The following is a 14211-nucleotide window of genomic DNA, read 5'->3' on the forward strand; positions in this document are numbered from 1 at the left end:
CTGAAGAACAAAAGGACAGCAACTTGTCTGTTCCCCTTCCCCAATTCCCCAGCACTGTTCCCATCCCCCCAATTCCCCAATAAAAATCTTTAAAAAATATATGTGTATGTGTATTACACATATATAAACATACATATGTCATATATATAATTATCTATTATCTATCTATCTATCTATCTATCTATCTATCTATCTATCTATCTATCATCTATCTCCAAAGTTTCAAGGTCTCCCAAACATCACAGGACCCTTAGTCTGAGGCAGTGCTAATAACTGGCTACCTGGGCTAGCATCGGGCCATGTGAGGAAGTGGGGAATTGGGCTATTCCTTGGTCCCCAGGGTCCCCAACCCCATTCTTTGCAATGCCCAATAAGTTTCTATCAAAGCTTATCTGTCTGATGCGCTTTTCCTCCAGGATCCAGGAGGGTCCCAGGAAATCTGAGGAAACACTTCCAGCTGGAGGGCTCATGGCAATAATCTATTACAGTGTTCTCTTCCCTTCCTGGGTCCTATTGCTTTAAAACCTAAACCGTAAAAATAGCTGGTGCTCGTGGGTCCCTGCAGTGTGTCCTGGTCACTTCCATGCACTGCACCATTTGACCTTGAATCCCTGGGCAGGGGAGGAGTAAGACTCTTCCCAGTGACCAGATGGGGAGACGGAGGCCCAGACTCTAAGTGGCAGAGTGGGTGAGACTAAGCCAGCCTGCCCTTCTTTTCATCAGACCCTCTGACGATGAATATTTGGGCAGTGGCCAGGGGTTAGTTACTCTGGAAGTGTCTGCTCTGGCTAAGGGGTGGGCCAGCCTTGGGGGGAGGGAGAGTGAAATCCAGACCACTTCCCCTGACTCCCCAGAGGGGTCTAGGTCCAAGCCCCAGGGTGGGCCTTCTCAGTGGGGCAGTGCTGGCAGGCCTCTGGCTGCTGGCGTCCAGGGCCTCCCAGCTGCTGGGAGTTTAAACCTTTTGTCCAGGCTCTAAAGATTCTAAAAAAGCCCCTCCCAGCATCACTAATCCCAGGCTTTGATGCTGGTTACAAACTCATGGCTTCCCTCAGGCGCCGGGACCTTAGGCTTCTGAGCTTGGGCCAGGGTTGCTGGATGTTACAGGGCGGATCTGCTTAGGGCTGCAAGCCTTAGCTGACCCCACAATGCAGGCTCTTCTCCCCACTGGCTGGACGGGAAGCTGAGGCCCAAAGAGTGGGGGTGTGACTGGCCTAAGGTCACCCAGGTAGAGGGTGGCGGCCAGGGATTTAAACCTGTCCAAAGCTGGCTCAGCCTCCCCTTACCACGCCCTGGGACACTCTGTGCCACTTGTATGGTGGGGGTGGGGGGAGGACCAAAACTCCCTCCATACTGGAGGCGCCCTGAGTACCAGCGAAGAAAAGCATCAATGAATGTCAAGTTGCCATTTTATTTCTTTGGTCCCCAAGCTATTGACTGTCCAGGTCCATGGGCGACCTTCACCTCAGCCTCCCAAGTGGAGGGCACTTCTCTTGCCTTCTGGCCCTACAGGGGACTGGCCCTTGTCTCAGGCCCCGGGGTGGCTCTAGCACTGCTAGCCCCCTCCCACACCCCTCCTGGCCCATCTCAATGTCCTCCTGCTGCAGCCAGACCAATCCGTAGGGTTTGGCTACATGCAGGTCTGGACACAGCATTCCAGGCCCCTGACCCAGTTTCTGCCCAGGGCTCAGCGAATGCCAGGCTCTGACATCTGTGCCAACAGCCTGGGGTAGGGGTGAGGAGCGGCGGGGCTTGCCAAGGTCTGAGCTTCCAGCAGCACTGCCCCTGAGTCTCTGGAGCCCAAGTGCAGCCTTGTCGAGCCCTATTCTGGGCACCAGGAGAACATGCCCCTCACCTTGGCTCCTGGGTACAGAGGATTCCAGAAGCTCTAGCTCCAGGCTGCAGAGTGGGAAAGGGGTGCCCTCCCAAGCCCCTTTCTCACCCGGGCCCAAGTGCGGAGCTGACTGCAAATCCTTTCATAGAGATCACACCAAAATCAGCTAGAATCTTTCTCTTTTCTGTTTTTCCCCTCCTTTTTTCTACCTTTATTTAAATCTTTTCTCTCTCTGCTTTCTTTATCTTTCCTCTTTTTCCCACTTCTCTCTTATGTGTCTTTTTATTTAGAGAATTCAGGTAGTTTAGGAATCACTTTACTTTTATATCATCATGACCTCTCCCACAGATTTCCCTCGATCGCAAAGCTCCAAACAACTTCATTTATATTTCTGGGCATTAATTAGTCCAAAAGGAGGTGCTAAGGATGAAAAGTAAAAATACAAACCAGTCCTGTGACAGCCACCTCCTCCAGGCAGCCTGACCCTCTGCAGCTCAGAAATGGAAGGGCACTGGGCGGGTCCAGGGATATTTTTGTGTCTCCTTCGGGAAGGTTCTCTTGGATCTAACCTGTCCATGATATACAGGCATCTCATGATGCCCTGACTGTGCCAGGGACAGGTCTGTTTATTGCTGTGTTGGTCCCCTGGGAGGCTGCCTGAGAACATGGTTTTGAATGTGGCACCAGAGGCCAACAGGCCAAATGGCCAGGATTTGAGTGCCAGCTTCAGTATCTCCTAGCTGCCGCCTGGCTTTTAGGAAAGACTCTTAACCTCTCAGATGCTCAGTTTCCCTATCTGGAAAATGGGAGAAACAATCACCTCTAACTCATGATGTCCTCAAGAGAGTCAATGAGAGAAATTGCCACAAGCGCTGGGCTCAGTGCCTGGCTCATAGTAAGTGCTCAGTGAATGCTCATGGATGCTGATTGCGTTATGATCCATTGTAAGGTCACCAGGGGTGGATTATATAGGACCCCTCCCCCATGAGGTACTCACGGCCTGGCCAATTGGTGTGAGAATGGATGATGTAAATTAGAATGGTGCCAGGTGCAGGCCGCTGCCAGCTCCTTCAGGAGGCTGTGCTGTAAACAGGACTGCCACCAGCTGTCGGGGCCCATCCAACTGTTTGGAAGTGACTGGAGCATCTGCCACTGGCTGCCTCCCTGTGCTCTGCCCCAGGCCTCTGATGGCAGAGGTCAGGGCTGTGTGTGGCTGGTGTGCTGGCCCCACCTGGGGGCAGAGCCACCTGGGCCCCTGTGAGCTCCCTCGAGCCCCTGCCTCATGCACAGGCTTTCCCTTCAGTGAGGCTACTCTTTTGTGCGTGTGTGCACGCGTGCGTGCGTGCGTGCGTGCGTGTGTGTGTGTGTGTGTGTGTGTGTGTGTGTGTGGCAGGGGCGGGTGGTTGGCCCCTACTCAGCCTCAGGTCTCCATCATTTATTTACCTGTCTTCCTAAGAGTCCCTGCCTCCTTACCTCCTCATACTAGTCCATCCCCCTGGCTTCCTGAGGAGCTGCCTGAAGTCAGATCCCGCCTTCACCCCCCAACCCCCATGCTCTGCTCAAAAACAATCAGAATATGCCCCGTCCTCCTGCCTGACCTGGTGAGAGCTGTATTTGCCTCTGGCTCCCCTCCCAGCTTTACCCCCACGTCTCACCGTCATAGTCCTTTGCCGTAGCCACACTGCACTTTCCACCAACACCCAGACCCACCTTGACCTACCTGCCTTTGCCAAGCTGTTCTTCTACCTGAAGGTCCCTGTCCCCACCACTCTGCCTGAGGACATCCCATCCGTGCTTTCAAAGGCCATCTCCTCCTTGAATTTGTGTTCATGCTTACACACACACACACACACACACACACACACACACACACACACACACACACGGTGTTCTTGCATCTCTGCATTCCCACGTAACATTTCACATTCTTTACACTGAGCTACAGTTTTTGTTTCCAGACTCTATTTCCTCTCCCAAACCCCAAGCCGTTGCAGGTATAGCCCATGGCACCTTGGTTGCTATCACCCCCACAATACTGGGCACATGGAGGCACTCCACAAATGTCACATGAAATGGACGCCCCCGTGCATGAAAATATCTATTCAGCCAACCTACAAGCATTTCTGAAAGCCATTTGTCTGACACATACCGCCCGAGGCCTACGAACCAACAATAGCATCTTTGATAACTGCTTTTGCATTTCCATTTTTAGAAGTGCACAGCAGAGTGATATTCTGAGCAAGAGCCCTCCAGAAGAATGGGTGATACACGTGAACGGCTGATTCTCTGTCCCCCCAAATCCGAAATGAAAGTCACCAGCATGCTTTATAATTCAAGAGCATAGGAGAGAGACAGAGACACGAGAAAGTAGTTGGACTAGAAGAGGCTCTGAATAAGCACCACGGTGGTAAGTGCCAGCCAGCCAAACACCCTCTCGCGAGGTCTGTATAAGAAAGTTGAAAGCGTGCATTACCTGTTAGGCTCTGAAACAAGGGGACCGTTCAGGGGTAATAAAAAGGATCTGCTTGCGAGGGTCTTAATTCAGCACATGCTCCCAGGGCGTTCCTTCTGCCCCGGCCCTGTGCTTCTGGCTGCTCTGCCTGGCAGCTCTGAGACACTCTCCTTTGAAGCAGGGAGTTTATTTCGGGCCCACCGCATGACCAATGATAGCATGCCAAACTATAAGATGTTATGAATCTCAGATTTCCTGTTTGAAGATGGCACGGCAGAAGCCGTGGTCCTGCCTTCAGCCCCTCCAGGGTGCATCAGTTACAGACTTCACTTCAGAGAGCATCTCAAAGCAGTGGCCCTCCCGGGACGTCATCACTTGAGATCCTTGACATGGAGGCCATATATGGGTATGTTTCTGGAACTACCCGGGAGGGAGGAGAAGGCAGAGAGATGCAACGGGTAAGAGACAGAGGCAGGGAAAGAACAGAGAGGCAGAACTGGGAGATAAAGAGACAAGAGCAAGGGAGAAAGACAGTGTGCGCTAGATGAGAAGAGGAAAGAGAATGAAGGAAAAAGGAAAAATGGAAAGGGATGTTGGAGAGAAAGAAGGGAAAGGAAGAGAATGGTAAGAAGAGAGCAGGAAGATAAGGATAAATGTAGAGAAGAAAGGAAGAAAAGAAAACGGGGGAAAACGGGGAAGACAAAAGGAGAGAGAAATTGTAATCATCTAAGAGATGAAAATGGAGTAAAAGAGAGAGGAATAGGAAAGGGAGACAGCATAGACTGGAGAAAGGAGAGAGAGAGAGAGAGAGAGAGAGAGAGAGAGAGAGAGAGAGGAGAAAATGGGAGAGGAAAGAGGGAGGGAAAGAGAGAAAAAGAACGGAGACAGGGAGGGTGGGAGAGAGAGAAAAAAGGGAGATTGAGAGCTATCTATAGAGAAAGGGGGGAAAGGAAGGGAGGCAGGAAGAAAGAAGGACTGAATGAGAGAGAAGGAATGAGACAGGGAGAGAGGGATGAAGGTATTCAGTGTAAATGACCTTTGCAGAAATCGCTGGGCATGTAGCAGGTTGCAGAGCCTGACATTTGGAGGTACCAGGCATCCAGCTGCTGGAGGCTGTGGTATGAGGCTGGAGCCACAGAGGAGAGGGGCGCGCGCGCGTGCACACACGCACACATGCACACATGCACTCACGCACACACACACATGCACACATGCACTCACGCACGCACACACATGCACACTTGCACTTGCACACACGCACACACACGCGAACACACACATGTGGGCAAGCCCTGGGCAGAGGCACATAGTGGGAGGGAGCCCTTCCTCCAGGGCTAGGGAAGAATATCGCCTGTTTCTGCGATAGATTCAATGGCACAGAATGTCAGTATCAGGTGGCAAAGCCAACACATACAGCCACATGCATCGAGCACCCAGGAATGTGTGTTGAGTGTTCTAGAAGCTTAACCACCCTCATATGCATCCAGACCTGAGGCCAGAGTCGGCGGCCTGGAAACATACCCTTGGTCGTTTCCTCCTCCGCGGAAAATAATTTCAGTTTCAAAGACCCATGCCCCTCGGAGGATATTGGATTTATGACACGATATTGGATGTATGATTTCTTATCAACTCCAACTCAGGAGAATTCAGGATGCCTTTAGATGCACATGGAATATTCCAGCTGAAAATAAATCTTAGTGAATACAGGGGTCCCTGGTGTTAGGCCAAGGTTCTGGAGGTTTTATCTGGTCCTGAGGACAGGAGGACGTGATAGGTCCCGGGCTGTGTCCCAACTGTTTTGGCACCTGTTGAATCATGTATCGACCCTGCTGGGACCGTTCCCCCAGGCTACTGGGGCTGGGCTGCCCTGGAGGTTAGCTTACACTCAGCCCCTCCCAGACCACATGCCATGGTGGGGGTGCAAGAGAAGGGTGGAGAGGGGCTGTCCTCTTTACTGTTTGGGATTGTCCCCAGCAGTAAGAAGCCCTAGTGGGCTCCGTGGAGTGATCCCAGGGGTCAAGCTGCTTCCATGGGCTCCCTTGTGAAGATAGGGCACAGACCCCTCTGCTCTCTATCACAGACCCCTTCCCAGGTGTGGCCTTCTTAGGTATGGTCCTCTGCCTTGCCTCTCCCTCCCAGTCCAGACAAGCCTCTTAAAGTTGAGGGAGCTGGGGAAACTTGTTCTCCAAATCCTGTTGCCTTATGCTTGTAGTCCACTTTTGCAAATCAAGAACCCAAATTGTGGGTGAAGAGTCACAGGGAACAGGAGGTGCATTGGGGTGGACAGCAGGGGAGCAGGCTGGCCACGGTCCCTCTGACTAAAATTGGCGAATCACCCCACTGCATGCACACAACCTTCCCAGCAAGTGCTATCATCTCCCCATTTCACAGATGAGGAAACTGAGGCTCAGAGAGGTTGGGGAGTGTGTCCACAGCCCCCCAATGTAAGTGATGACTTAGATCTGAACAAAGCCAATGCTTTGGCCACAGCTCTGTCCCCCATTACATGGAGGATCCAAATGTTGGGGCAGCACAAGTGGCATTGCTAGGCTACGAATACAAATTGGTGATTAAGTGCTTTCCCCTGGTCCTCAGCTCACCTTGCTTAGGAGGCTTGATGCTGTGGGTCCAGGTGCACAAAGCCTGAGACAAAGACAGCTTGGTCCACCTGCTGCCATCCCAGGTGACTCACCTCCACAATGAACAGGTTCAGCGAACTCAGCAGTTCCCAACCCTAGCTGCACCTTAGAATGCTGTTAAACTTACCTATACCTGCCTCTACCCCAGAGATTCTGATGTACTTCATCTGAGTCAAGGCCCAACCAGCGCTGATTTTTAAAAACTTTTTAGTAAAGTATAATGCACTCCCACCCACAGAAAAGTGCACATATCATAAATGTACAGCTCAGTGGGTTTTCACAAACCGAGCACACCCAGCATCTAAGTCAAACAGAGAATATTACTAGCACCAAGAACCCCCCTTTTGCTCCCTGCCCCCGCTGCTGCACCACCACCAACCACCTCCTGCCAAGGGGGGACCACCTTCCTGACCTCTAGCAGCACAGGTTGTTGTGAACATCCTATGAATGGAATCACACGTGTGTCTTCTTCCATTCCACAGTATGTGTGAAATCTGTCCACATTGTTTCACGTGGTTACGGACTGTTCCTTCTCATTGCTGTGTAGTAGTCCACGATATGAATATGTCCCAATTTCCCCATGCTACTGTTGGTGGACATTTGGCTAGTTCCCGGTTCGGGGCAATTATAAAGAGCGTAGCGATGACCACTCTAATGCACACCTTCTGGTGACTATATGTACCCATGCCTGTTGGGTAGACGTCTGAGACGGGCCTCCCTGGGTCACAGGACAGGCGTAGGTTCAGCTTTGGTTAAACTGCTGAGCAGCTTTCCAGAGTTGTGGTGCCACCTTCCATTCCCGTCAGCCACGTAGAAGCGTTCCAGGTGCTCTACGTCCTCGCCAGCACGTGGCAGGTTCCATCTTTTTTCATTTTATCCATTCTGATGGACATGAGTGGTATCTTGTTTCGGTTGTAATTTGCATGCCCCTAGTGACAAATTACGTTGAGCATTGAGAAGGCCTGGCCTCAGAGACCTCCGGGGCCCTTGGAAGGCCCTAGAGGTGGTCCTGTGGAACAGGCCTCCAACGAAGGTGTTTATGGGGACAGACAGGGTTACATGAGGGACACAGACAGAGGCAGAAACCAAACAACTGGTCAACCTTCAGGGGGGCAAGAAGAAGGATGTGGCCGCCAAGGGAAAGCCCCCAGGACTCCTATGTGGCCACAGGGCTCTGCTCCCTCGGTCCCAACTAGACCCCTTTACCTATTATGTATTTATTTGTCATGAGTTTAGTGCCTGTCTCTCCCATCTCGACAGTCTTTCTGTTCATTGCTGTGTGTCAGTGCCTACAATGCCTGGCGCATAGTAGGTGCTGATTCAATCACTGTTGAATGGATTGTGCTACGGTCAAGCCACAGCTCCTGGGTCTGAACTGGGGAGGCCTGGGGTGCTATCTGCCAGCCTCAGCTTGGCTCTTGGCCACACACACACACACACACACACACACACACACACACACACACACACATTCTCTCCTCCAGTCTTCCCTCTATGCTTATTTTAACCTGAATTCCCATGAATAAAGCTGTGTGTGTGTGTGTGTGTGTGTGTGTGTGTGTGTGTGTGTGTGTGTGTGGCCAAGAGCCAAGCTGAGGCTGGCAGATAGCTGGGGAGGCAGTTCACTGAGCCCCATACCTAGTAGGGCCCAGAGAGAGAGCCAATACGGGCTTATTTTCCTAATGACAGTGATACCTCTTCCAGTAAGCGGGGTGGGTGGGGTGGCAGGAACTGGCGTGTGGGTCAGTGCCAAGTGCTGGGACTGCTCTGACCCAGTAATGAAATATCACCCATTAAAATAAGCACCCTTGCGGTTTGGGTGTCCTGGGCCCCAGCCCTGGCTGCCTCTTGATATCAGTTTATTTGGGTTTCAAGAGATGAAGAGAGACAAGATACTGATCCTTGCCCTAGGCAGGTTCTGGAGAGGACAGAGGGCAGATGGCGGGGACAGGGAGGGCAGAAAAGGCCCCAAGTCCTTGGAGGGAGGGAGGCACATCTATGCAAAGGGAAGGGGAGGGGCGAGGAGAAGGCAGAGAAAAGTCTTAAACCCTCTTCCTTTCTTTAAACTGGGCCCTGTGCCCTCTAGGGTGTGGTCGACTAAGAGTGCCTTTCCTGTGGGGCATTCAGGACCCTCACCCCCCCTCCCAGCTCAGGGGCCAAGGCAAACTCCAGGGAGAGAAGACAGACAGTGTTTCCATCTACAGGGAGCACAGTGAGGGCGTAACCCTCACCCCTCTGATGGGTGAGAAGACAGATCAGCCTCATGCCCTGTGACACCCCAGATGTGGGGCTGACACCGTACGGTCAGGTGTCACCACCCGGCAGGGCCCCTGGGGACTGACAAAGGGCTGCCTGACCCTGGCCGTGTTCTCTCCAGCATTCCACATGCATGTAAAGGGACAAACAGTGGGATCGCGTGTGGGTTTTCACCAACATTAGCAGATCTGAGGTGCAAACGCCATCGTGCGACACTGGGCTCTTTGCAACCAGCTGGAGCCTTCCTGGGTCATGACTGACCCTCCAGACAAGAGTGAGCAGGATGGAGCAACTGGACAGAAGGAAACGGCAGAGCCTCAGCCAGCCTCACAGCCCCTGCGCTAAATCCCACTCCACCTCTTGCAAATCTCCAACCATCCTGAGTTATCCCTCCTGAGGTGCAGCGTGAGATTATCACAGTCCATCTCCTGGGCTTCCGTCCCTAGGGAAGGAGTGTCTGCAGCAGAAACCCCATGGCCCCAGCGCCATCTGTCCGTGAGCTCTGACTTTCCCCAATGAGTGTCTTGCCCCTGGAGGTGTCCAAGACTTGATGGGGACATGCTGGGGGCATGCTTGGCCAGCCCTGTGCAGATGATATCTTTCTTGCTGGGAGATGCCACCCATGTGCAATCACAGTGCCACCCTGTCCTTTTTCCAGCATGGGTACGGGTGTCAGATAACCCCAGTCCATTCCCTACTTGCTGCACCTCCCTGGATCTCAGTTTAATCTCCTCAGAATTGGGGAGTGATGACTCTTCTCCCCCATGGCTGTTAGGGAGTTTAAATGAGGCTCAAACAGCCTACCTGGGGCCCAGCACTCAGGAGACGCTCATCTGTGGGACCTCTTTCTCCCGACCTGCCAAATGCTGGGGCCATGCAGCGGGGATGGCATCTCCTGTAGGTCAAGCAGGTCAGGTGTCCAGTGGGTCTTGGGCTGTTCCCACCTGGAGGCTGCTGGCTCTATCAGCTGGCCGGGTCACTGGGCCCCTCCAGGGCTTGATCTCACCATGCCTGAGTCACCCTTGGGAACTCAGGAACAAAGTTAAACCCTGAGTGGCCCACATCCCAAGTTAGATGCTGGGAACAGGTTCCCCATGAATATGGACATGTTCACATCAGAGCTGGGAGCTTTCATTGCCCTTCAATTGGAGGGAAAGGCCTCTTCCAAATAAGACGAGCCTGTAGCAGGCCCACCTTCCTTCCCGGGGACCAGACACTGGCTGTGGGACACTGCATGTCCTGCCGGCTGCAGCAGCTCCGGGCTGGTCCCTTGCCACCTGGACAGAGCTGGGGCCAGGTCGCAGGGCCATTCCCTCCGTAACTACAGTGGAGGCGGGAAGGCAGAGGCCCCCGCGAATGCTGTCCCTGGCCTGGCCACTCTGGAGACAGCTTGCAGGAGCAAAGTTGCCTCCCCAGATATCAATTGTCACCCATTTGGCACCTCTGCAGGGATAGCCAGCTGAAGGGCGGCTGACTGCGCTCAGGCTTCAGTTTTCACCTCGGCCTTGCTCCTCAGGGACTCCAAGTGGCTAGTGATGTGACATCGCAGAGATGTCATCCAGGTCTGGCACGCCTGGGAAGGCCCTGGGCTTGCTCTGGTGAGGGGAACGGGGTTTCGGGTGTGAGGCAGGGCTGGGAATGTAGGAGCTGGATCAGGGGTCCCGACGTCCTGGGCAGATGCCCCTGTTTACCAGCTCCTCCTGGGACCCAGACACTTGCATGAGCATCCTGTGGAGGAGACGCCATCATCCTCCTGGAGGGACAGAGGCCCTCCTGGGACTTGCCTGAACTCAGTGATGGTGCCATCTCCTCCCACATAGCCTCTGTCCCGCACAGAACTGAAAGGGCGGAGAGCAAAAACTGTCAGAACTGGGATGTCCTTGGGGTTTGTCTGCTCCAGCGTCCTTCTGAGGAAAGGGAAGCTGAGCCTGGAGAAGGCGAGGAGCTCGGCGAGGCTTTGTAGAAGCCACAGCTTCCAGAAATGCACTCGGGTTTTTCCACAGGTCCTTCCCAAGCTTACAGTGTGATCTTAGTGGTTGATAATCGCTTTGTGCTGTAGACCCTAAAACCCAGGTTGTTGAGGGGCAATTGGCAGAGACCCCACCACACCAGGCGGGGACGAGCCCAGAAGATGGGCTGGACTTCCCCATGGACTCATTCAAGATGTCTGCTCCTCCTGGAGAAATGCTACGGGGCGGGGAGGTTGTGGTTTGCAATAGACCACAATCTCTGGTGAACAGCCTGAGACGTCAAGCACAGGAAATTTGGGTGTCAATATCATTGTATCTCCTCGTTCCCATTCCAGAAGGTCAGGCTAGGGTCACTCCCAGAACAGATTCACTGGAAAGGTGACTGCCCCAGATGTCCCTGTGGAGCCCAGTGGCTAGGAGCCCAGACTCTGGAGTCATCTGCCAGCTTCACCACTTGATAGCTGTGTGACCTTGGGCAACTTACTTAACCTCTCTGAGCCTCGGCTTCTTGATCTATAAAATGGGAGGGTGGGGGAAATGACAGTACTCATGCCTCACAGGAAGGTTGTAAAGATTTATATATATATATATATATATATATATATATATATAAAGACTTATAAATGATAGAGGTTGTTATCACTTTAAACATCCTGACAGAGACGAAGGGGATGGTGGTTTGTTGGAAACAATGGTTCTTAACTGAGGACAATTTCTCCCCAGGAGACATTTGACAATTCCTGGAGCCATTTTTGGTTGCCACAACTGAGGGTGGGGGGTTGCTACTGGCATCTAGTGGGTGGGGGCCAGGGATGCTTCTGTAGATTCTACGATGCACAGGCCAGCCTCCCCCACATAGAAGGAACAGTCTAAGTGTCCACAGCGCTGCTGTGGAGAAAGCCTGGCTGGAAGGCTGGCGTGCAGAGGGAGGTGGGCCTGTGAGCGCAGGATGAGGTCTGCACTGAGGGGAGTGGATTTCAGGAATAGCTGCTCCCAGGAGGGCCAGGCATTTGGATTTCAAATGGCCTGTGACTATTACAGGGGTGGCTCACTGAACAGGGCTCGTGAACCAGCCCTGAAGGTCACCGGCAGAGGAACATGCAGTCATGATTTGAGCCGAGCAGAGGGAACAGCCTCGTGTTCACCGAGAAGTTTGGGGTTTCTCCATTAAGCAGGAAAGTGGGCGGGGGGAGGGGGGGGCCTTAGGTGGGTCTCAGCGCTGCTAGAGCCAGGCCCCGCAGCTGGTAGCTGGTACATTCGGACACGCACGCACACGTGCACTCCTGGTGCTTAGCTCACATGCACACCACACACATACCTCACATTCTTTAGGTGGAGAAAAGGGCTGAGCTTAGTCCAGCAGTTGGCAGGACAGCTGGAAAATGAACTAGCCTTATAAAAATATTAAGTAACTGTGGAAGTCTTTTGTTTTCTAAAAATATAGGTCTCTATCTCTTTTCTGGTGCATGTGTGTGTGCACATGTGGGGTGAGAGGCACCTGACACATTGGAAAGAGCATGGACCGAGCCACCAGGGTGCTGATCTTGGCCCTTCTGGAAAGTTCTATGCAAATCTTTCCCCTGCCTGGAGCCCTGAGACTGGAAGGAACAGGCTGCACTGTGGAGCTGTTAGGAATATAGGCCCCCCGGGCCGGCCGAGTGGCTCAGTTGGTTAAGAGCTCGCTCAAGGGTTTGAGCTCCGAGCAACAGCGGTTTGAGTCTGGCCCGAGCTGAGCTGCCAACAAGTGGCAGGATGGCTCAGCTAAAAAAAAATATATATATATATAGGCCCCTCCAAACTTGGAGTGCCTCTGATACCACGCTGAGATGAAACTTCTCATTGTAAATCAGTTGGAATGGAAATCCTAAATATTTTCAAAATCAGACATAAAAAAAAATGGGATAACAATGATTTTGGAAGAGCCTCTGAATCCTGGTGTTTAACCTCCGATCACACGTGGTTTCCAAGCAATGGGCCGTTGGGCAGGATTCAGTTCATGTATGTGTGTGCTGCAGATCTCTGTGCACATGGGCGCTCTCTCACACACGCACACACGTGGTCTTGTACGCGCCAGTGAGGCTGACCCTCTGGGAGGCCCTCGGGGACCCCTGGCACGAGACCACACGGGGTGAGGGAGGCAAGGGCCTTTGTTGTCTCACAACGTCCTGAGGGGCAGATGTGGCCATCTCCATTTCACAGCGAAGGAGACAGAAGCTCCGAGGCTGGAAGATATATTTCTAAGTTCATTCTGTTCATACAGGGTTTCGATTTAAAATTTTCATTCTCTCTCACTCTCTCTCTCTCTGTTCTTTCCTTTCCTTCCTTACTTCCCAATTTTTTGGGTGCTGTTGAAGCCCCAAACTGCACTGTCATAGCTCCTGGCCTGGCCCAGAAGAGCGTGTGACCTGGGCATGCACCCGGGCCTGCCAACGGCCAAGGCTGTGCTCTGGGGCTAGATACCTGCAGCTACAGGCACTGCCAGCGCCTGGGCTCCTGGGATGAGAGCTGACTTTCCTTGTTGATGCAAGGCCTCTTTTGTGGCCCTTCTCGGCTGGCCAGCTGGCCCCTCTGTGCCTATATTTAGCAGCAATCTCTGGCCCAACGGGATCAGGTGTCGGTTGTGCCACGTGTCCCGGGAGAGGGGCTGCTAGGGCCTGAAGATAACCTCCAGGCTCCTGTGTCCAGGAGCTTGGTTTCAGACCCAGGCGGTCTGGTGCCTATTGGGCCAGGGCTTCTGCGCCTCCTGCACATCCTGTATTTTTCTTTCTAAATCTGGCAATCCCATTTGCAGGGCTCCTGACTGGTACACTAGCATGTTCCTCAGGTCATGGGCATTTCCAGCCACCCCTGACTAGAGGGATAGGTGGGTTTGAAGACACTACAATGTGCTGTGCAGAGATGAGGCTTGGGGGTGCTTCCTTCTCATGTTGGGGCAGTGGGAGGCTTCCCAGGGGACGTAGCCTAAAGATGAGATGAAATTGACCAAGACATCTCCCTAGTTGCCTAGCACCAGCCCCTAAAATGCCCCCAGGGTTACCGGCAGAGGCATTCCAGGTCCCTGCT

The 14211-nt window shown here is 52.9% G+C and overlaps 2 protein-coding genes across 3 annotated transcripts in view; one reads left to right on the plus strand and one right to left on the minus strand.

The window, feature by feature from the left end:
• Positions 1 to 4448, minus strand: part of ASB2 (ankyrin repeat and SOCS box containing 2) — a 40576-nt gene extending 36128 nt beyond the window's left edge. Inside the window, exon 1 of the mRNA XM_019642495.1 lies at positions 4305 to 4448. The gene's annotated coding sequence lies outside the window, so the exon portion shown is untranslated. The remainder of the gene's footprint in view (positions 1 to 4304) is intronic.
• Positions 4449 to 4630: 182 nt separating this feature from the next.
• The window catches only part of CCDC197 (coiled-coil domain containing 197), a 29919-nt gene continuing 20338 nt past the window's right edge, over positions 4631 to 14211 (plus strand). For both annotated transcript variants that reach the window (XM_019642499.1, XM_019642500.1), the window contains exon 1: positions 4631 to 4689. In XM_019642499.1, coding sequence (XP_019498044.1) covers positions 4673 to 4689 — 17 coding nt within the window. In that variant the 5' untranslated portion in view covers positions 4631 to 4672. The remainder of the gene's footprint in view (positions 4690 to 14211) is intronic.

This window comes from Hipposideros armiger, unplaced genomic scaffold (genome assembly GCF_001890085.2).
Source record: "Hipposideros armiger isolate ML-2016 unplaced genomic scaffold, ASM189008v1 scaffold_69, whole genome shotgun sequence".
In the NCBI taxonomy this organism is placed as follows: domain Eukaryota; kingdom Metazoa; phylum Chordata; class Mammalia; order Chiroptera; family Hipposideridae; genus Hipposideros; species Hipposideros armiger.